This window comes from Rattus norvegicus, chromosome 7 (assembly GCF_021556685.1).
Source record: "Rattus norvegicus strain SHRSP/BbbUtx chromosome 7, alternate assembly SHRSP_T2T, whole genome shotgun sequence".
Taxonomy (NCBI): domain Eukaryota; kingdom Metazoa; phylum Chordata; class Mammalia; order Rodentia; family Muridae; genus Rattus; species Rattus norvegicus.
In genome coordinates this window covers 121,026,609-121,049,522 of record NC_141540.1, presented here as the reverse complement: position 1 = coordinate 121,049,522, position 22,914 = coordinate 121,026,609, and the positions used below count along the sequence as shown (strand labels likewise).

Below are 22,914 nucleotides of genomic sequence, written 5' to 3'. Positions count from 1 at the left end.
AGCCATCATGTGGTTGCTGGGATTTGAACTCAGGACCTCTGGAAGAGCAGTCAGTGCTCTTAACCACTGAGCCATCTTTCCAGCCCTTGGAGCAACTCGTGTCTGTGTTGTATGAAAGTCAACAGTTCAGTTCACAGGTTACCACTAGCAGGTCCATCCACTCGCAGACACTTTATGGATCTATCAGTAGCTCAGCTCAGTATAGTCGGGATGAGAAACAGGAATCAGCAGCGGTGGCACTACGAAGCAGAGACAGCAAGGCCTCAGCCTGGGCTTGAGTCAGCGGGGCCGGAAAGAACTTCAGGAAAAGCTTTTGGCTGTGTCTCTCAGGGAAGCGAAGATCAACAAAGACAGGGGACCCTCAAGCATTGTATAAACAAGCTCAGTGCCCACCCCCATCTATCCATCTTGTCTCTACATGTCTTGTTTTGTCTTAGCATGCGTCTTGCCCTGTCTTGTCTTAACACATGCATCTGTCTTAGTTGACATTATTTTGTCAATCAGCCCAAGTCCACAGAAACAACAAGAAACTATAGCACACCACCATAGAGTCCTAACAAACATAGTTCAACTTAATGTAATGTGGGCCAATACATGTGCATTGTTAATAAAAAAAATCTTTTATCACGTTTCCTTTTATATGTTTGTTTTAATAGAACATCTTTTCTCTGTGTCTACTTCAACAAACTATTCTTTCATGAGTCTCTCTTAGCCTTCTACATCTATGTCAGCTTTAATGATATGTTCTTTTATGTGTTTGCCCGAACAAAACATCATCTAACTGACTTTCAGAGAACCCTTAAGTTTTTACTTCACAAAACCATTTCTCCAGCCCCATAATTTGAAATTTAATGATAGCTACATTTAAAAATTTAAAACAAGTGAAAATAATTTTTTAATATTTTGTTTAGCTTAATGTATCAAAATACTATCCTCCCAGAATAGCATCAAATTAAGTAGCAAGGGCTTGGTTTTGCTTTTTCAAACATGGTCTCGAATTGTAGCCTAGGCTGGGCTCAAACCCACAGTGACCCTGCTGCTTCTTCCTCCCAAGTAGATTACAGGCAGGAGCCGCCACACCCACTAGAAAATTACTATATTACCATAGGATTTGGAGTGCTGGGTTTTCATTGTTGTAGATTTTCTTTGTTTGAGATAGGGTCTCACTATATATGCCAGGCTGTCCCTGAACTCCCTGAGAGCTGACTACCAGTCTTCTCAGTGCTGGAAGTAGATGTGTACGTGGCTAGCTTTGGTACCATCTGTGAAATCTGTATTTGATACTCTTTAGGTCTCTCTTGGGGTACACACTTTTCAAGTGTTCCATAGTCACTGTGGCTTCTGGTCACCAACGCAGGCTATACTGATACAGGAGGAAGTGGGGTCCCTTCTTGGGGTTCTTAGTTTCATTAATAAAAACTTAAGAATAGTATCAAATGAGGTTCTGGAGAGATAGCTCAGCGGTTAAGAGCATTGACTTCTCTTCCAGAGATTCTGAGTTCAAATCCCAGCAACCGCATGGTGGCTCACAACCATCTGTAATGGGATCCAATGCCCTCTTCTGTCCTGCAGGCACACGTGCAAACAGAGCACTCATTTACATAAATAGATTTAAAAAAACATAAATACAAGGAAAAGTTTCAAACAGTCTGGAAACTACTGCACCAAGGTGGGTCTCTTTTAGCCTGGCCTAGAGTGAGCCCGCCTTCCTAGGGGTGGTCCTTTAGCCAAAGGGATTTGAACCAGCCAGACTGGAATTGTGAGGCCGGAGGTTTCTGTGTTTGCTTTTCCTGGCTGGCTCAGTGTGCTGAGGAAGTGGGCTGCACTCACCTGGCCATCCACCTCCAGCATATGGCTCCAGAAGCTCCGTACTAAAGAGGAAATTTGTGGTAGAGTTTTTTCCCTCAGTACCTTCCCTTGTAGACCTAATTTACTTTGATGTTAAAAACGTAAGTTGGGCTTGGTGGTAATCCTGGGACTGGAAACCAGTGACCGCCACATTCCACACTTAGCTCACCAGGGATGGGGGCCCAGTAAGTTTTGTTCCTCATTGGGGTGATTTCTTTTTCTTTTCTTTTTTGTAAATGGCTTCCCCACATAGTATAGACTTCCACCAACTCTGCAGGTTCTTCACGTTCTTACCGCTGGTGTCAGCTGGTTGCATCTTGTCTCTTTTTTTCGTGGTTATTCCCTCCCTCCCCAGGAGGGTTGTCAAAACTGTTATGACTTTCCTAAATAAGTAAAATAAAAATCCCAGCACTCTGGAGGCGGAGGCTGGCAGACTCTGTGAAGTTTGAGACCAGCCTGGTCCACAGAGTAAGTTCCAGGACAACCAGGGCTACACAGAGAAAGCCTGACACGAAAAAAACAAAGACAAGACAGAAAACCTCTCATTCTAATTTGTGGATTCCAGTTTCTTTTTTCTTTTTCTTTTTTTTTTTTTTTTTTTTTTTTGGTGTCTTCCTTTCCCCCACCCCTTCAGCTGTGGTGTTTTGCATGCCAATTAGAAACCATTCTCCTGGTAAAGTGGGCCCTTTAGTAGAAGGGGCTTCCTTTGTCTTTGCGATGCTTTTCACCCTCATATTTAAATAGCTCTGCTAGCTTCTTCCCCTCTTGTTTGCCCTCCATGCGTTTACAGTCCCTCCTTTTCAAACATCTCTGCAAACTGCATCCGTTGGGGAATGTCATGCAGTCTGATTTTTTTTTTTAAACTGGCCCTAGTATTAGTTCCCTACGTTTACTGAATCACAGGACATTTGAACTTAAATCGTCTGTGCTCATTTTTCTCTTTTCTTGCTTGGTTGCTTTTCTCGGTGTTTTTCCTCCACGCTGGTGCACCGCACCGACCTCTGAGTTTGCCTTCTTTTGGTGTTTACTCGAACCTTGGCAACTTGTATTCTTAACTTATCTGATTTATTTTTCTTGCTTTTTTTTTTTTTTTTTTTTTTTTGCTCCGGGGTGTGTAAGGATATTAGCGCTCTTGAACTCCGCTCGCCCCAGTTACCGTGCCTCTTGTTAATTTCCCGTCTGTTTTTCTCTGGGAAACGCGGTTTCTGCTATTTTCGCCCTCAGTGTTTTCATTGTCTCTTCCTCATTGCATCAGACCTCAGACCTCTCTGTCGGCCGCCTGCCCCCTCCCCGCGCCCCCCTTACCCTGTTCTTGGGTTGGAATTCCCCTCAGGGATAGGGAAATTTCTAGTGTCTGTATTCGCAAATGTCTTCATTGTACCTTTGTTCTTAGTAGATATTTCCACGGAATGTACAGTTCTCGGATGATGGTAATTCTCTCTCGGGACAGGACACAGCCCCTGCCTTCTTCCTTTGCTTGATGTCCATGCGCTATTCTCTCTTCTTTTCTCTTCCCCAGCCATAGGTGTTTTAAGAGTTTATTCTAGGAGTAGGGAACCCCGGAATGTTTCTGTGCACTGGGTGACTCGGTCCGCTCTGGTAGTAGAAAGCGCACTGGGTCACAGGGCCTGGTTGGGGAGAGGGTTGTTGCTAAGAATCCAGGCAGTGGGGGTGGTGATGTTGAAGGGGAAGACCTGAGTCACCTCCAGGAGGTCAGAACCATCCAGGAGGTCAGAGCCGCAGGAATGAGGAGGAAATGGGAGGGAGGCGGGGAAGGGCGAGTCGGACCTGCCCTCCAGGGTGCCGAAAACTGAAAAGGCTTAGTGCTGGGTCCGGAGGGAGGAATTCTTCGTTCCTTCCACACTTAGTTCCGGCAAAGGTGCAGCAAACCAAAGGGCGCGGCGGAAAACCATCGAAGTCCAGGCTGTGGCGGGATCTGCTGCGGGCCAAGCCGGTCTCCACCTGCGCCTAGCCTGGGGCCTCTGGGTAGCGCGCTCGATTGTGTGACCCGTGCGTTTTGGCATCGCCCGCTAAGACTGGCTCCGGTTGATGGGTGGAAGCATGGAACGGTGGACGCAGAGGCACCTGTTCGGGCCTGCCTAGACTACGCACTCCTGGTGGAAAACCTGTGGCGTCTGTCCCTCCTGCCGCGCTACGGTCTCGGCCCTGCCTGGTCTCCTTTGTATGGAAGGAAACAAATGACCTTTTTTACTCTGTGACTATTTCCTATCTGCGCAATACGGCCCTACAACGGGTTGTTTTTTTTTTTTTTTCAATTTTCATTTTGTTTCATTTTTAAGAAGATTTATTATTTAAGACAGGATCTCTACATAGTTCTTCTGGCTGCCCTGGAATTCACTGTGTAGACCAAGGTGACCTCGAACTCATAGTGATACGCCTGGCTTTGCCTCCCGAGTGCTGAAATTAAAGGCGTGAGGTACTATCTCCAACTTTAAGGTTTTGTTTTATTCTTGAATGTTTTACGTGGATGAATGGTTGCTCGCCTGCATGTATGTATGTGCATATTGTGCATACCGAGTGTATCAGAGGATAGTATGGAATTCCATGGAACCAGGTTGTGAACTATATATAATGTGTGAGTTGGGAACCAACCCAGGTCCTCTAACAGAACAGAAGTTCTCTTAAACGCAGCGCCATCTCTTCAATCCTTATTCCAATGTATTTATTTGAGACAGGGTCTTACATAGCTAAGGCTGGCCTTGATCCTCCTGCCTCAGCTGCCCAAACGCTGAGATTACAGGCCTGCTACTTTCGACTTCAGGACCACATCAGTTCCGACCGTCCTAGTCATTAGGGAGACTTGGGGAGACTGATCGCGTCCAGTCCAGAAGACAACTCCATTTAGACCCTAAGACCCAAATAAGCTAGAAGCATCAGACCTGCTGCCAGCTGCCCAATTTGGCCAGCAGGCGGGGTTAAGGAGAGGGGCGTGGCTCCGGCAGCGAGGGGGCGGAGCTGACCCTCTGGGCGCTCTCAGAAGCACGCGCGCGCGCGCGCGCACCCGCTCTCTGGCGCTGGGGAAAACGTTGCGCAGGTTCAAAAATGGAACGTCGGCGGCGTGAGGGAGCACTAGAAGGTGTGCGCGCGTGCGCGTGCGCGCCCGGACGAGCCTGACGGGGTCCCCGCCGTCCCGAGCATCGCGCGCAGCAGCCGCGGCCCCGCAGCTCCACCCCCGGCCCGGCCCGGTCCGGTCCGGGGCCCACTCGCCCGCCGCCCCGCATGGAGCTGTCAGCCATAGGCGAGCAGGTGTTTGCGGTGGAGAGCATCCGGAAGAAGCGCGTGCGGAAGGTGAGGCTGCTCGGGGGCGGCTCCCGGGACGGGGCGAGGTCGCCTCCCGCTCCCCAGCACCGCCCACTCCAGGTTGGGCAGAGCAGAAAGTGGTGCGGGGTTCACCTAGGAACCCTGGGCTGCCTGGCCGGTCTCCACATCCTGTTCCCCACTTTCCCCGCCACTGTGTAGGGCCAGTAGAGTTAAAGTTGTTGCCCTCAGATGCCGGTGCATCCGAGGCCACCTGGGATGGAGATGAGGATGGGACTAGAGATCCTGAACTCCATTCTGTCCCGTCCCCTTTACGCTCACTTCCGAGGAGACTAAAGCTCAAGTTGAAGAAGCAACTTGCCCGTGCGTTAGAGTCAAAGTGAGTCTCGAACTCGGCTCTCTGGATATTTAGTACCAAGTCCTTTGAAGTTGGCAGCAGACCTTTGGGAAAGTCTCCTGTGGCCTCTGAAGTTTTCGCGTTGGACTTTGACCTTCCCGATCCCAACCCCCCAGGGCACACCTTTCTTCTCTTCTCCCATTCCTCCCCTCCCCCAACCTTCCAGCCGGGTGCTGCTCCGAAGCCTGGGCCACTGTTGTTGGGGCATCCTCGAAGCTCCTCCCACCTCTGCCAAGGCCTTACACACACACACACACACACACACACACACCCTGAGATTTAAGGAGGCGGTTTTGCCGCGCTCAGGACCACATACCTCAGCCTGCAGTTTCCGGTCCAGACCTCAAGTCTACGATTTTTGTGCACGTGCTTGCTAAGGGGCTCATCCCAGAGTGAACGAAAAGAGTTATGTCCTGGATCTACAGAAGGATCCCCTTTCCTTTTCTCCCCGCATCTCTTTGGGAGGCTCCTTTTTCATTTGACGGAAGTGCAGGTAGGGGGGCACCTGCTGTAGCATCCTCAGCAGGGGTTTGGACCCAAGGTAGGTGGCTTATCTGTTGGTTAGGGCTGCTTTCTTTCCTTGCCTTTCCATGGTACTAGACAGAAGCCGGTATAGACATGTCTCTTCCAGCAGGGCACGGGGTAGGTCAAACAGGGAACTCCTTCCTTCAGTCAGCACTCCCGAATCCCTGCCGGGGTTGCAGTGTATTCTAGATACTCTGAAGCCCAGGGCTCCCTTTTCGCTCTCAGAGCTGGAGGAATAGGGTGGAGCATGAACGAAGGATGAATGTGTAAAGTCGGACGCCTTAGGCAGACCAGGTGCTTCTCATAGAGAGCTGTCCACTGTGTGGTGCTAGGGAGGGAACCTTCAGCAAGGTGATCAGAGATGAGGTACTCAAAGTTCTCCTATGTTGATGTTTCATCCAGTGCACGGTGCTGGACTGGACATTTAAAGACCCTTTTCCTTTGAGACTCCAGTTCCTAACAAGTGGAGGGCCTGCCGCCTTTTGATGGGGTCCTGCTAGGCAACCTGTACCTGAGGCTTCGTTTTTGAAAGTGAGGAATCATGGTCTTGGCATGGGACTTAAGCCACGGTGTGAGCCGCATTCTGCATGCACGTTCCCACATGGCCTGTTTCCCTCTGTGACATGAACCCCTATCTTGGGATTCCAGGGATGTCTGGGACCAGATACACTCCCATGGGACAGCAAGGAGGTCTGTGGGGATGTCGAGTAGTAGCCCGAGTTCGGGGGGCGTTGACTCCAGGTTGACAGTCTTGAGGCTCACAGGTTGGTGATACTGTATTGTTGCAGAAGGTCCTGCAGGTGGTTGTAGAGTGTGTGGGTCTCACCCTGTCTCCTCTGTTCTTTTCACAGGGCAAAGTTGAATATCTGGTGAAGTGGAAAGGATGGCCCCCCAAGTAAGACTCCTTTGTGTGTCCCCCGTCTGTTGTCCTCTTTCCCCCCCCCCCCCCCCCCCCGGAGCTGGGGACCGAACCCAGGGCCTTGCGCTTCCTAGGTAAGCGCTCTACCACTGAGCTAAATCCCCAGCCCCTGTTGTCCTCTTAACAAGCTGGCTTTAGGTCCTGTTGCTTTTGTAGCAAGCATTGCTAAATCATCAGCTTTTCTAGGCCTTAATTCCCCTCTGGTAAGGTGTGTCCAGCATGTCCCTGCATCCTGCCCCCCTGCTGGCCATGAAGTTAAGGCCCCAGCATCTTGGCTTCCAAAATGGCTGCTGGCCAGGTGAAGAGGTCCCCATGTGGGACAGGTACAGTGCTAGGTGAGAGGGGAACCTTGGGCAGTGGCTCCCCAGTCCTTACTGCATTCAGTGTAGGGAGAGGCAGATCCTGGGTCATCTTGGATCTGCAAGCTACTCCCTTGCCTATAGAACAAGTTACCAGGCATTCTTTTTTAAGTAGCTGTGAGTCAGAGCTTTTCAGGTGAGGAAACAGAGTTGGAGACAATAGGCAACTTTCCTTGGGTTGCACAGCGAGGGGAGGCAGAGCGAAGCCTGGTCATTTCCAGGTTTCTTGGAATCCCCAGTGTTCTTTCCTAAGGCTGTGGGGTAGAGAGCTAGCTTTGACACCTAGCACAGCCTGTGGGCCTCTGGTGCTGAAGCCTAATCAAGAACCTTTTCACCAGTCCCTCGCAGCACAGACTTGGTGCTGGTGAGAACAAGCAAGATATAGGACCTCTCTGTTGGCTTGTGAATGACCTGCTCTGCCGCCGGGAAAACCTCTCTGTTTTCCCGATGGCTCTGACAACCTCTGGACTGGACTTTTCTTCTCCTATGGGAGAGTGGGGGGTGGGGTGAGGGGTGGAGGTAGAGGGCTAACCTGTAATTGGGTCCTGAGATATCACAGAGGGATGATGGGAAGAGGGGAAGCCAGCCCTCAAGTGCAACTTTCCCCTCCATAAAGGGGGTTCGGCGGCCCAGGCCTTCACTTCTCTCCCAGGCTGCTTAGCCAAGAAAGGTGGGCCTCAGGCCTCTAGGTGCTGTACCCGATGACTGCTGTGCACATCACACATTGTCTACCTTTCCCTCTACCCCATCTTCCATTCCCAAATGCCCCTCCATTGGGCACTAGTGGTCAGTGTCCTCAACAGGGCTCAGCTGTGCTACCCTAACTGACTGTATCAACAGCTTCCCTGAGGAGAAGGGGAGTTAGCACCTTGACAGCTCTCCTGGTTCTGCTCAGAGCCATTTGACTAGATCATCTGAGAATGATACCTTCTCCCTACTTTGCTGCAGAACTTAAGGCCTGGCTGCCCCATGCCTACCTGTGAGCCCTTGGGCAAGTTCTCCGCCTTTATTTGCTGGTCTTTAAATACTGAACCCCCAAAGCCTCTCCTAGAACCAATTTCTCTGTGCGTTGGGCTGAGAGTACAGTGAGGGCCCATAAGCCCTGTTGCCCTTAGAAAATCACTGTCTTTTCAGAGGGAGAAACTGAGGCTCAGAGAGAGAGGTCATTACAGGAACATAACTGCCAACCCACCCCCCAGCACCCACAGCACAATGTCCAAGAGGCCTGTGAGGCAGGTCCAACAACCGCCAGGCAGCCCCACCTCACATAGAGAGGTTGAGCTTGGGGGATAAGGCCAGGGCCTCTGATAAGCTGGTTTTCAGAACTGACTTGGACCTGAGGCTGAGAGAGTGTGGGGAGTGGGTGTTGTCTAGCCTAGTCTTGGGCCAGGGTGAGAGTGTTGTAGCGACTCTCCTCATGGCTAGTTGAGGAAGTTCTAGTGACAGGAAGGTTCCCTTCCCTGGCCACTGCAAGAGCCATCTTGTTCCTGCCCATTTTCTCCTCCGCAAAAGGCAACAACAGCCTCCCCTTCCTAAGAGAATGTGGTAGAGGGGTACTCGTGGGACATTAGGCAGAGGGTGTTAACTACAGGTGCTCTGTTTGCCTCAGAGACCCTTGAATCTTCCATTTTTGCCTCTTCCTGCCCAGCACCCTGCTGCTCCCCCATCTCGTTCTTATCATGCATACACATAGCTCCAACTTTTCAGAATGACTGCTCATTGGAGCTTGAGTATCTACATCAGTTACCAAGCTGCCAATGGGAGACCCCTGGCATGAGCCAGGGGGTCACCACTTTTCAGATGGGGTACAGAAACTCAAATGAGATTCTGACCTACCCCCTGGGATAAACGGCCAGCGCCACCAAAGGGGCCCTAGTGTGTCTTGATGTTAGCTTTTCTGGTACCAGATTATCATGCTTCCTTATGAACTTTGGTTATGATTGACAAGCTATGACCCAAGGCAAAGCCCTAACTTTTCATCCATTTCCTCATATTTAAATGAAGGCCGCTAGGAGTCACTAATGCACCCAGGTATAGGCAGCCAGGTACAGAGAGCACAGTGCTTCCTCTCCAGGCCTAGAAGCCTGATTTAGCCCTGGTAGCCATGCCACACTCAAGTATGGTAGTCCCAGCTTAACACATCGAATCTTCTCCACAACCCAAAGCGAAGGGATTGCAGGGAGGCTCGCTCTAGAATCAGGGCCAGCAGTTGGGGCGGTTGAAACGGGAGTCATGTTGCTGCCGCTGGCCTTGCTCCGCGAGGCCCCAGCTTGCCTGGTTTCTGTATACATCACGGCAGCCCCCTCCCCCATCCTGCAACGGCCGGCTAGGACCCAGTGACCTGTCTTGCTGGGGTGTTGCGACCCACCCCAATCGCCTGACTCCAGCTCGCGGGTACTGCATAGCCGGTCGGGTGCAGTAGTAGAGCTTGTTTACCGGGCTGGGGCAGTGAGGGGGCGGGGCAACAGTCACGTGGCCATGTTTATCTCCAGCAGGCAGGCGTGCTCCGCCCAGATAGGCTTCCAGTGATCTGGGCTCGCACCCTCTGTTTGAGTGCGCAAGCGCAGTGCTCTCCGTACGTCAGATATTTGCAGCGGCCTTTTGCATCAAGTTTTGGACCTTTCCAAGACCATGCAGTTTCACTTTGCCTCAGGAGCTGATGATCCTCTCACCTCCTTCCATCCTGCTGCTTCCTTTCTCTGCCAGGGGACTTGGTTCTAGTACCCTAGCCCCCCTTTTCTGTGGTTTCACAGCTTTCAGGGCTTAAAGACTCTAAATCTAGGGAGTGATCCTAGCCCAGGAGGTGACCTTGTGCAAGTTGCTTAACCTCTGTGCCTCTTTTTTCATCTCTAAACTGGAGTGGTTATTTAGGTACCTGTCTTGGTGAAGTATATTGGAGGCAGGGTAGCCTGGTGCACTTGGTGTGACAGACTGTGGAGTCAGTTGTGTTTAGATGAATGAACTGAGGTGTAGAGATGGGTGGGGACTTGCCAGGAAACAACAGTAAGAAATGTGTCTGGAGGTGGGGAGAGCAGGCCAGAGAGGCTGCGCAGGTAGTGAGGAGAGAGTGAGCAGAAAGCATGAGTTCACCTGTCCTGGTGGTAGTCAGCTCAGTAGTAGCTTTCCTGGAGCCTGGGGCTCTGAGAGGCGGTGGCCCTTACATTGTACCACATTGAGAAAGGAAACCACAAAAACCTGGCTCTTAGGGACAGCTAGGGGACGGCTGCTGGACCAGGAGAAGAGTTTGTATGTTGGGCTGGTGATGTTTATTGCTGACTGCCTAGAGGCAGCCCAAGATCCCACGAGGGAGGAAGGAAGAGTTCCGAGCCTGGGCGGCCTGCCCTCTCCCAGGTCCAATGTCCCAGAGCTCTTAGGGTGTCTCTCTGCCTCCTTTCTCCTTGCTCAGAGCCCTCCCACCCCACCCAGTGATCTGCTTTTTCCAGGAGGACCTTGGCCTGATTCGCAGAGCATGGCTGGTTTTATTTGGGTTCAAAAAGATTCGTGTAGCACTGGACAGGTGGATTTCTTTTTTTCTTTTTTTTCTGGAGCCGAGGACCGAACCCAGGGCCTTGCGCTTTCTAGGCAAGCAGTCTACCACTGAGCTAAATCCCCAGCCCCGACAGGTGGATTTCTGAGTTTAAGGCTAGCCTGGTCTATAGAGTGAGTTCCAGGATAGCCAGGGCTACACAGAGAAAAGCCTGTCTTGAAAAAAACAAGTCTGTGTGTGTGTGTGTGTGTGTGTGTGTGTGTGTGTGTGTGTGTGACATACTTCATATGTGTACTGTCTTTATATTTCATATATGAATTTATACCTTATGTTAGCCTTCATGTATGTGTTCGTATTTTACTTTATTCTTTGATAGTTTCATGTATGTATATATTTTTTCTGATAATGGTGTCTTTTTTAACATTTATTTATTATGTATATATACATCATACAGCTTTCTGCCTGCATGTATGCGCCTTGCAGGCCAGAAGAGGGCACCAGACCTGATTATAGGTGGTTGTGAGCCACCATGTGGTTGCTGGGAATTGAACTCAGGACCTCTGGAAGAGCAGACAGTGCTCTTAACCTCTGAGCCATCTCTCCAGCCCCTGATAATGGTGTCTTAAATTTTTCTAAATGAGTACACTGCCGCCGTCTTCAGACACCAAAAGAGGGCGTCAGGTCCCAATACAGATGGTTGTGAGCCACCATGTGGTTGTGGGGAATTGAGCTCAGGACCTCTGGAAGAGCAGGCAGTGCTCTTAACTCTTGAGCCATGTCTAGCCCATGTATAATGCATTTTTAAAAGACGTGAATTTTTACAACTTGTTATGAATCTTCTTGCTTGCATGTATGTGTGTGCGCCACCCGAGTGCCTCAGAGGCCAGGGGAAGGCAGTGACGTTATAGATGGTAGTGAGTTACCCACCATGTGGTTGCTGGGAATGGACTCGGGTCCTCTGCAAGATCATAAGTGCTTGTAGTTGTTGAGCCATCTCTCCAGCCCTTAAATGTGGCCATATTTACCCCATTTCCCCTTTTTCTTTTGTTGTTTGTTGTATTTTCATGACAAGGTTTCTCTGTGTAACCCTGTCTGTCCTGAAACTCACTCTATAATCTGGGCTGACCTCAAACTCAGAGATCCACCTGCCTCTACCCCTGAGTCCTGGAATTAAAGGTGTGTGTGTGTGTACATGTATGAAGGTGCACGTGTATCTCACTGTGGAAGTTAAAGGATAACTTGGTTCTCTGTCTGCTTAGCAGGTACCAGAGATCAAAGTCAGATTGTCACACTGGGCAGCAACCACCTTTACCTCCTGAGCCACACAGCCAATCCTCAGCTCCTTTTAAAAAATATGATTTGGGGTGGGAGGCATGATTAAGAGCACTGGCTGCTCATCCAGAGGTCCTGAGTTCAATTCCCAGCACCCACATGGCAGCTAACTTCAGTTCCAGAGGATCTGGCACCTTTCACAGACATACATGTAGGCAAAACACAAATGCACATAAAATAATAAATATTAATAATAAGATACATGTATTATTATTTTTTATTACTATTTATCTGTATGTATGTGGTTATGTACACATGAGTGTCAGTGCCTAGAAGACCAGAAGAGGGCGCTGCACCCTCTGGATCTAGCCGATACCTGTGAGCTACCTGACCTGGTGCTTGGAACTGAACTCCTGCTCTCTGCAAGAACAGCGTGTGCTCTTGGTTGCTTGAGACATCTTCCCAACCTCTACCTTTTGAAAACTACCTTTCTGATTAGTGGATTTTTTTCATAAGACTTTTCATACATTCATAGTTTTGACTGACCCCTCACCCCATTCCCTGCTCTCATCCCCACTTAAGCCTTTCACCCCTGGCATTCTGGTCTACTCTAAGGCCACGTGTGTCCTGGCCATCCCCTCCCCTCCCCTTCAGAGTCTTTTCCCCTGTGTCTCATGGGACCTGTTAGTTTCCTGACCTCTACAGATGCTGCAGATTAACACAGGTCCAAGCAACTGAAGCTAGGCTGCATCTCTGAGAACGCACGTGCTGTCTGTCTGTCTTTCCCAGCCTGGATCACTTCATTTAGTTCAACATTGTTCACTCCCATCCATATTACTGTGAATTTTGTCACTTGTTTTTCTTCCCGTCTGTTCCTGTCCGTTCCACTGTGTTGTGTGCCACAGTTCATTGTCTCCTCATTGCCTGTGAACATTTAGGCAGGTTCCGGTTCCCAGCCTCAATGTATAGAGCAGTAGAGGACACAGATGTGCAAAGGTCTCTTCAGTGAGTGGTCTTTTAGTACATGTCCGGGAGTGGTACAGTTGAGGCCGTGATTTATTTGTTGTTGTTGTTGTTGTTGTTGAGACAGGGACTCGCTGTGTAGTTCTGGTTTGCGTGGAAGTCTAGAGCAGCAGACCCAGGCATCCATTCACCCATTTTTAGTTACAATTTTAAACTTGGAACCGTAATTGATACAATTCTCCCTCCTATTGCTTTAAATTTGTATCCATTTTTGTTCTTTAAGGTGCCCGACAGCTGGGCAGTGTTGGCACACACCTTTAATCCTAGCATTCCAGGCAGAGGCAGGCAGATCTCTTGTGAATTGAAGGCCAGCCTGGTCTAGAGAGTGAGGTCCAGGGCAGCCAGACACCTGTCATGAGCCAGGCTCAGAGAGAAGGGGCTGCAGGCCTTGCTTGATGGTGGAGATGCTGGTGAGAGGGGGCTGAGGCTAAGCACCATAAAAACACAAGCAGCAAAAGCCCTCCTCCCTGCCGGGCACGACTGTGAGCAGCCCTGAGACCTTTAGTCCCCACCTCACAGAGAGGGGCAGGGACACCCAGAGCTGCTGGGCACATAACTCAGGACTGCATAGTCAGCTACCCTCAGAACTGGGACTTGAACCCAGATCAGCTAGCCCCAGAGCCTCTGCTGAGCTGTTGGGTGGGGAAGAGAGGCATCCTCAGGCCTCAGTTGGATGTGGGATCTAATGGGAGTCTCCTAGAGCCGTTGTGATTGCGTGTGGCATGAATGAGGCGTTGTGATGTTGTGCAGCTCCCGGAGGCCTAGGCTAAGGGCTAGGCAGGCCCAGCTCTGACCCTTTGTTCTTTTCCGCAGATACAGCACATGGGAACCAGAGGAGCACATTCTGGACCCTCGCCTTGTCATGGCCTACGAGGAGAAGTAAGGGCCCTGCCTGTTCTGGGCCTGGCCTGAGGCCAGCTCCAGGACTTCTCAGGAAGCCTGCCAGGGTCCTGGCCCCGGGCAAGAGTCTTTAGGGCAGGGTGGGTTGGGGGTGTGCATGGCAAGGAAAGGTAGTGACACCTAGGACCAGTCCCTATGGGCTTGGTGTCTCCCTATCTGCCAGCGCCTGCCCTCCCATGGCCTCCTAGTCCCAGGCTGAGGATTTATTCAGAAGCACCAACAGATGAGCCCCGTGTGGGAATGACAGCATCTGACGACTTCCCCTGTCAAAGAAGGAGTCTGATGCTGTCAGGCAGGCCAGGGATATGAGGAAGGCTTGACTTCTGGCCTCCTCGGCCCCCTGATGAGAGTCATGACCCCACCGTCCCATAGGCCTCACTGCCCCTTTGGTCATAGGACCATGAGGTGTGCCACAACATGTCACCATTTTTAAAATTCCATTTCTTTGTGTGCATGGGTGTATGTGTGTGTTGGCATACCACAGTGCACGCATGAGGGTTAAAGGACACTTTGCATTGGTTCCTTCCTTCTGTCATGTGGGTCCCAGGGTCAGGAAGCCCCTTTACTAGCTGAGCAGCGATCTCAACAGTTTCCCCACCCTCACCCCTAACGCCAGCTTTTAGACAGTCTTGCTATGGCCCTGTAGCCCTGGCCCACCCAGAATTGTGACTGCTACACTTTCCTATGTCTCCTACGTGCTGGACATAGGGTGTGTGCTACTAAGTGTAGTTCTCCAAACTGTTTTTATTTGGCTCCTTCTGGGAATCTTCAGACACAGGAATAAGTGTCTTTGGACAGATGAGGAGACTGAAGCCCATCTGGGCAGTTGGGGGCTTATCCAGAGCTTTGCAGACAGCACCTGTGTCAGGTGACCTGGGTGGGTCATCATTGCTACACACCTGCTTCTCCCCAGAGACTTCTGGAAGCACATCAAAGGATGTGTCGTCGTTAGTCCTTTTTTGTCCTTGTTTTGTTTTTTTTTTTTTTTTTTCAAGACAGTCTCTCCGTGTAGCCCCGGCTGTCCTGGAACTCGCTGTGTAGACCAGGCTAGCTTTGAACTAACAGAGATGCTGCTTCTGCCTTCCAAGTGCTGGAATTAAAGGCATGCGCCGCCGCTGCCACCACCGACTAGGGCTGTTGTTCTTTTTAGTATTTATTTTATGCGTATGTGTGAATGCCTGAGTGCATGTGTATGTACTACTGCATGCAATGCCTCTGGAGGCCACAAGAGGGTGTCAGGTCATGGTGGTGGTCCTGTCCCACGGTTTCTTTCTGCTCTCTCAGTTCTTACAAGCAACGGTTCTCAACCTGGGGGTCAAACAACCCTTTCACAGGGCTCACCTAAAAACATAGATATTTATTTATATTACAATTCATAAACAGTACAAAATGACAGTTATGAAGTAGCAACTAAGATACATTTATGGTTGGAGCTCTCTGCGACATGGGGAACTGTATTAAAGGGTCACGGTTAGGAAGGCTGAGCCACTAGGGCTGTGTCACTGAGAGGATTCTCTTATATTTTTGGTTGTGAGCCTAGCCTTTAACAGCTGAGCCATCTCTCCAGCCCGAGAGAATTCTCACAGACGGTCTTGGTTTTCCAAGACAAGGTCTCACTATGCGGTCCTAACTGGCCTTACACATGTGGCAAACCTCTTGCCTCTACCTCCCCTGTGCTGGAACTATAGGCGTATGCCATACGGGTGTGTGGACTGTCTTTTGACTGTGACAGAGAAAGCACAGGAAGTGTCAAGGCCAGGTGTTCATTCCTTGTCTCGGGAGATGTTTGCTTGGCTCCTGCCACTTTAAGACATTTGAGGAGGACTCGTTTATAGAGAGCCCAGGTGGGGAGGGGGCCTAAGGTCACTCAAACCCTTATAGAAACTGAGCGAGCTCCCAACCCCTACCTTCTTTCTGGTGTCCTGAGGTTTTGTGGGCTACAGGAAGGAGGCACGGGTGGGGTGGACTGTGACAGGCAGAGTAAGAGTACCTAGTGTCCTGTGACCTTGGCATTGCCAGGTACGATCTTGAGTTGTGTCATACAGGCTGAGGTTGGCTTTGTGAGGGGTGCGTTTTTCCCTATGTACTTAGACGACACAGTTTCCTTCCTTTCTCTGCAGATTCCAGTAAGTCCCAAGTAGGGCGGCTGGGCGGAGCTCCCCTCACCAAGGAGCTTGACCTACCCATTAGTGCCCCAGATGCTCAGGGCAGACTGGGTCTCCAGGCTTCCCCGCTCTAGTTGAGCATGAACAGCAGAGCCCTGTATGGCTGGCCCTAGTGTAGCAAGGAGCTGTATGATTTCAAAGTGAAACCCAGACCCTAGACATTGGATGTCAACCCCACTGTTATGTCCCCCAGAGTAGTGGGGAGGGGTGTGGGGTGGCCTATGATGTCCCCAACCCAAACGCATGATGGAGGAGGGGGTGAAGCAGACACCTTGCTCCTCTTAGATGTCACCAGTATCTCTTTCTCTTCTGCCACCTTCCTCGCACTCCTAGGGAGGAGAAAGACCGAGCATCAGGGTATAGGAAGAGAGGTCCGAAACCCAAGCGGCTTCTGCTGCAGGTAACCACTGCCTCTGAGCCTTCTCCCCTCACCCTGCCCAACCCTGCCTTGCCCCCACCACCTGCATGTGCACTGCCCTTGGGCCCACTCTCTTGCCCTACCCAGCGCCCCTGGGTACAGTAGAGTGAGACACGCAGTGGATACAGTTCCATAGAAGGGAGTTTGTAAAGGCCTCGTGTGGAGCTGAAGCCAAGGTAGTCAGCCTGGGTAGGGGACTCCGGTGGGCCTGAGGGTAGACATATGGCCAATCTGTGAGAGCTTAAAATGTCTGAGTAAGCCTCTTTTGATCCTCCAAAACTCTATAGACACAAAATATCTGAGGATCTTAGTATTAAGGAAACATGGCAGAGTAGGATTGCAAACTCCAAGAACTGGAGACCCTTGGCAGCCTGAGCATGACCTTGGGGCGGCAGCCATGTTCTCTCTGGAGAGGAACCTGCAGTGAAGGCTGTTTTTCCATATGGGCCTTGCAAATGTTTCTGTCCATTCCCATGATGCCGTAAGTCTTGGCAAAGAAGCCAAAAGAGTATGGAAGCCACCACACAATTCAGTGATTGTGTGCAGGCCTTGAGTGTTTTCTCACCTATGTGTGTGTTGGGGGAGGAGGGAGTGGACACGAGTATGTGTTCTTGATTCTGTAAGGGCCGCCTGTACTTTTGACCATCTTTGGTTCTTATATGTTTAACCTCTCCTGGTGCTGGATTTTCTTGGACTCTCCTTATTGGACAGAATGGCTGGTCTTGAGGATGACCTGTGAGGTTTGTCATAAACAGGCCCTAGGAAGGAAGCGACCTTTGCTAGACACGAACACAGTGGACATCACAAGCAGACACGTTCCGTCTGTTTATCAGAACAGGGCAGATGTGTCAGGCCTTCTGCTGCTGTGGGACAAACTCTTCCAATGCAGCAGCTTGAAAATGGGAACTGCTGTTGTGTCCCATGGCCTCGGTGGATCCACAAGGTGGTGCTGCCTCAGCTGCTTGTGGAGTGATCTTGGTCTCAGATCCAGTCACGGCATCTTGGGGCTAGGACAGGAAACTTAGCTGCCTGGTTGCTCCTCATGGTCAGTGAAGCAGTGCTGAAGATTGACAGCTCCTGCCCTGTAGGTGACCCACAGTGTGTCCATGAGTTTCTGAGTCAAGTGGGTGGTCAAAGAGTAAGGGAGGAACCACACTGTCCATATGTCTTCGCCTGAAGTCACACTCCACAGAAAAGTCTAGAAGGTGGTGTTGCTGGACACAGCCTTTGATGAGGTACTTAGGTCTCGTTGAGGCTTGGGGTTTACCTGGGGTCCTACAGCAAGTAGAACCAAGCTGTGATCTGGAGCTGTCAGGGTAGGGTAAGGGCTGGGCTGGGCCCAGGGAGAGCCTTGAGGTCCCCTGTGTCAGCTTTCTGTTCCTGCCAGCGACCCATGCTACATGCCAGATGATCAACAGGCATTATTGAGTGTGGGACTGCCATGTGTCACCACTGCCTCGGGCCACCTTGACACTTTGTGATCTCGTGGCCCCATTTGATGGTCTCTTGTCCTGGGAACTCTTTGGCCTCTGGTGGCATGTGGCAGGAAATTTGGAGTAATGTGGGATCTTCCTGACACTAGGGTTTTTTTTTGTTTTGTTTTGTTTTTTTTGGATCTGTACAATTTTTACCTAAAGTTGGAAAGACAGACTCCCCATTCTAGAGTTCCAGCCCTTAGGTGTGTGAATGCGCCCTCTCCTTCTCCTTTACCAGGGCTGAGCTGGCAGAAGAGACCTGGCCCCTAGAGTGAGCAGAGGGTAGCTCCAGAGCCCAGGAATGTCCTGTCTGCAAGCAGCAGGTGGGATGCTGTTTGTGCAGGCTGGGCTGCCCCGACTCCAGCAGGGCCTCTCCCTTCACGCCTACAGTCTCCTTAAAGAGCTACTGTTTCAAGGAGCTTTCAAGGCCCCCCGGGAAGCAAAATTCTCTCCTAAAAGGCAGAAAATCTCCATAATGTGTCTACTTCAGAAATCTAGTTTTGCATAGCACTTGATAGTGAACCCAAGACCAGGCAATTGCTAAGCAAACGCTGTGCCACGGAGCTGTGCCCCTACCCTGTTGCGTTGATTTTCAATGTATACTTGGTGCCGTTCTGCTGTGGATCAAAGGAAGAGTAAGCCCCCCCAGCCTTGACCCTCAGCCCTGGGGAGACAAGGCCCAGGTTTGAGTCCAAGAGGGATGGCTGACCTCAGCGGGTTTGAGGGTAGGCAATACCTAATGTGGTCCCTGGCCCATGGACAGGGGAGGGGCAGGTGGAAGAGATGTAAATGAAGCTGGGTATACTGGGGAATACCTGAGCAAAGGTGCTGCAGTGGGGGGCGGGCTGATCCGCCACGCCCTGGCTTGCCCCTGCAGCGACTGTACAGCATGGACCTGCGGAGCTCCCACAAAGCCAAGGGCAAGGAGAAGCTCTGCTTCTCTCTGGCGTGCCCACTCGGCAACGGGAGCCCCAAGGGGGTGGTCAAGGCAGGGGCAGCTGAGCTGGTGGAGAAGGGCCCCTTGGGGCCCACCCTGCCTTTCCCGCTCCGCAAGCCACACAAGGCCCACAAGTACCTGCGGCTCTCACACAAGAAGTTCCCGCCATGCGGGTCCTACCTGGAGAGTCACAGCCATCGACGGGAGCTCTCCCTGCAGGAATCAGCAGCGCCAGATGTCCTGCAGGCCGCTGGAGACTGGGAGCCTGTGGAGCAGCCCCCTGAAGAGGAGGGTAAGGCAGTCATCCTGGGATATCAAGGCCTGAAACTGTGGAGCAGTCAGGACTGATTTGGTCCTGACCCCTGCCAAATCCCACTATTAGCTGGGCCGGTGCATGTGCGCCCTCCTAGGCAGCCAGCTTCAAGCGATGGGGGATGGGCTGCGTGCTGCCACTTACTTCTGACTGCCCATTTGGTGCCAACCTGTGCCTCATCTGTGTCTTTGTTCCATGGCCGCAGCAGAAGCAGACCTGACCAATGGGCCGCCTCCCTGGACGCCCATGCTCCCCTCAAGTGAAGTTACCGTGACTGACATCACCGCCAACTCCGTCACAGTCACCTTCCGCGAGGCTCAAGCCGCCGAGGGCTTCTTCCGAGACCGCAGTGGGAAGCTGTGAACAGCAGCTTTCCCTCTTAAACTGTGTTTCTTGGGGCTTGGGTGAGGAATTCCAGAGACAGGAGGGGCTGGGAGCAGGGTAAATATTTTATTTTTTTAAAAAAGCAGAAACATGGGGAAGACCCCACCACCCTGCCCTTGCTTCATGAGGGTTGTTTACAAAGAGGCCTCTGGGACAGGGTGGGAAGGCCAGTGCTGTTTGGGTCTCATCTCCAGGGCAGATGGGGACAGGCTACCCTTCCCAGTATTCCTCTGTCGTTATCTTTCAGAGGCTGATCCTTGGAGTTGGAGGAGCCCAGGAGGTCCAGACCTTGCCTCAAGCAGTCACCCCAGCTTTCTGGTGGTGTCCCTCCCTGTTCCTTTACTATGAACTTTCCACTCCAGCTTTGTGGTGGGACATGGAGATTGGCCTTGGCTACCAAGGACAAGATCAGGACAGTGGGCCGGACCAGGGAAGAGGCTGCTCACCAAGCCTCTGAATGTGCTGTCTCCCCGACATTGGCCTGTGCACAATCTCTAGATGGCTGGAGCACATCCAGCCGCCCCAATGTGCACACACGGCGTGTGTGTTCACACCTGCCCTGTGTCTATAGACCTGTCCATGTGGACCTTGCACACCTTTAGAAACTGACCAGGTGAACACGGCGTCATTCACAGCACAAACGAACTTGCCGTGGCACCCTTGCTCCACCTCGCATGTACGTCACATGACAGGATCGGTCTCTGTTGGTTTGCAGCTGTCAGCATGTAATCTCCGAGCCTCGGTCAGGACCGGGCTTGGTGTGCAGAAGCTTCCACACAGGCTCACAGACACCTGGCCCACCCTGCCTCCCACAGGAGTTCACGTTCTTTCTGACTCAGGTGACTTTCCAGCCCCACCCCTTCCTCTCCCCTCCCCTGGTGTGTGGGCAGTCAGGGAGGGGGTGTCCCACCACTTTCTCAGGGCAGTCCTTATCTTCTCTGTCACCCCCACCCCCACCCAACCTGAATGGCACAGCTTAGGACGACCCCTCACATCTCGTGGGGATTGAGTCATATGAGTCAGGTGTGTGGTCCTGGTGGTGGGGGGCGGTTTGCTAGTTTGCACAGGTGCCCTATAGGCTGACACCTTCCTGCCAGGGGAAGGGCCCCTCCCTTGTTGAGGGCACACTGCTCTCTCAGCCCTGCTACCATAGGAACCTATGTGGTGGGGTCATAGCAGCTACCAGTTCTGCTGTGTCTTTAGGGCGCCAGCAGGGTCTGTATGAGCAAGGGTAGGATGACTTACTTTTAGACACTCCCGTTCCCAAACCAAAGATCCTGTACCCTGTGTCTGTCTGGGATTCTGTCCTCTACCTTCTCTAGTCCCTGGTCTCCCTCTCCTTAATTCTCAGTTGTCCAGGGCTAACTCAGTGCTTCCATTGAGGGCAGTCTTCTGTGGGTGACCTGAATCTGGAGGGTTTCTGGGTGGGCCTGGGACAGGAGGAGCCTTAGTCAGTGGCCTCCAGGAGCCTGGGAGTGGGGAGAAGCTGGGTGTTCTTGAGCTCCTGGAGAGAAGGTGAGGGTGGGTGGCTGAAGCTTTTCTTTGCTGTTGGATTTGATGGCCCACAATACTGGGGGACAGCATCCTGTTGATGTCATGCTCCCCATCCCTAGGGGCATGAGACTAAATACCTGTACAGTTCCATCCTGAAGCTCCAGGAGGCTTTCCAGGCAGCTGTCTTCTGTCTTTAGCAGTAGGCAGTGTCCTTTTCTCTCACGGGGCCCTTTGTGCAACCCACCAGTTCCTGGAGAGTATGGCCTAAGCTGGGTATCCCTCAGGGTGACCATGTCACTCTGGACTGCTGGAAACTGGCCACCTAGGGAGAATGGCTGAAGGCTTCGAGTGGCTACACAGGCTTCTCCCAGCCCAAAGCTACCCAAGTGGACAGTGACCTCCTCCACCCACATACACTAACCCCTTACAGGGCCAGTACAGAGCAATGAGTGGTGGCCACCAGCCTGTGTTTTCCCTGGCTCCACTCATCTGAATGTAGAGATTGGGTTGTTCTCCCTCACTGGGTTGGGGTGAAGACACGCCTCAGCCTCTGGTGTGGACTCTTGCAGTGCCACAGTTGAGCCCATCCAGGCCATGTGGTTCTCGTCTGTTAAGACGGTGATCTTATTGCCAAGCTCCTCTCGCCTCCTGCCCACTGAGGGAGGAGCTCAGTGTCGGTGAGGTGGGGTCGACTTTGCTTTATAAACGGCGGGCCCGACCTGGCCACCAGGTCTCAGCACAAGACCGCTTCCTTTGCACAGAATGAGCTACGAGCTTTGTTCAGACTACCTGAATGTATTGGGAGGAATCGGGCATAGACCTTCCCCTGGGGGGTATGTGCTGGGAAGGGTCAGCAGGTGTAGACCGCAGTTTTATTTTTGTACTGATATTGGTGAGAGACTATATCATCTATTTATTTAGGTGATTTATCTGGTAGGTGAGGCAAAAAATTATCAAAAAAATACATTAAAATGACTTTAGAAACTTATGTGTCTGGTTGTCTCTCTTGATGGTATCACAACCATATGATTACACACATACACACACACACACCCCAAACTGTAGCCCAGGACCCCACGCCTCCCAACTATAGTCCGTGGTCTGGGACAAGTCATCCAGCCTGCTGAACCCAGTTACAATCAACTGAAGACAGAAGTGAGCCTAGTGTGTCAGGGCGGGGCTCCTGCTGTGGACCTTGAAGTCTGAGTGTCAGCTTGAATCTCTCCAGTCTCAGGCTGGAGAATCCAGGTCAATCATGAGGCTAAGTCATGCCTACAGACGGCACACCTGACAACCCCAACGCAGGCAGGCAACGCAGAGAGCATGGACTGGTGTGAGCACACCTGTCCTTACTTCCCTCCATGGCCCGTGGGATGAAGCAGGACAGGAAGGACTTGATACCTGCAAAGGAACCTTCCATTTGTCCATCTACAGCCAAGACGAGATGTGATGTCAAGAGAGCCACTGAAGGTGTGTCCACTGCTCTACTGAGCTCAACCCCACAGGGAGCCCTCAGTCTCCAGGACTTTCCAAAGAGGTGGCCCATGACAATCTAACAGAAGACTCGAGCTTCTTGGTAGGATGGCCACTGGTCCTTGGAGCTGGTACTGGCCCCAAGTTTGCAGTGGACAGTATTCATCTCTCTCAGTCCTCTCGGCTCGGCTGGTATTTCCACAGGCCAGCATTCATCTGAGGGGTCCAGGGCCCTGTTGTCTACCT

The 22,914-nt window shown here is 51.6% G+C and overlaps 1 protein-coding gene and 1 long non-coding RNA gene across 18 annotated transcripts; one reads left to right on the top strand and one right to left on the bottom strand.

The window, feature by feature from the left end:
* The first annotated feature begins 4,872 nt into the window (after nucleotides 1–4,872).
* Nucleotides 4,873–22,183, top strand: Cbx7 (chromobox 7). Of its 17 annotated transcripts, none has more exons than XR_015624247.1 (7): nucleotides 4,873–5,157; nucleotides 6,901–6,944; nucleotides 13,923–13,988; nucleotides 16,508–16,574; nucleotides 19,224–19,296; nucleotides 19,526–19,758; nucleotides 19,949–22,183. XR_015624247.1 is itself a non-coding variant. In XM_087558234.1 (7 exons), exons 1-6 carry the CDS (start codon nucleotides 5,089–5,091, stop codon nucleotides 19,678–19,680), a joined length of 474 nt encoding a protein of 157 aa, XP_087414360.1. In that variant the 5' UTR covers nucleotides 4,873–5,088; the 3' UTR covers nucleotides 19,681–19,721; nucleotides 19,949–22,183.
* LOC120093692 (uncharacterized) lies at nucleotides 15,147–19,284 on the bottom strand. The gene is made up of 3 exons (XR_015625773.1): nucleotides 19,143–19,284; nucleotides 16,446–16,503; nucleotides 15,147–15,350 (listed from the first exon to the last, which is right to left on the bottom strand). It is a non-coding gene; the product is annotated as an uncharacterized LOC120093692 (long non-coding RNA).
* Nucleotides 22,184–22,914: the final 731 nt, after the last annotated feature.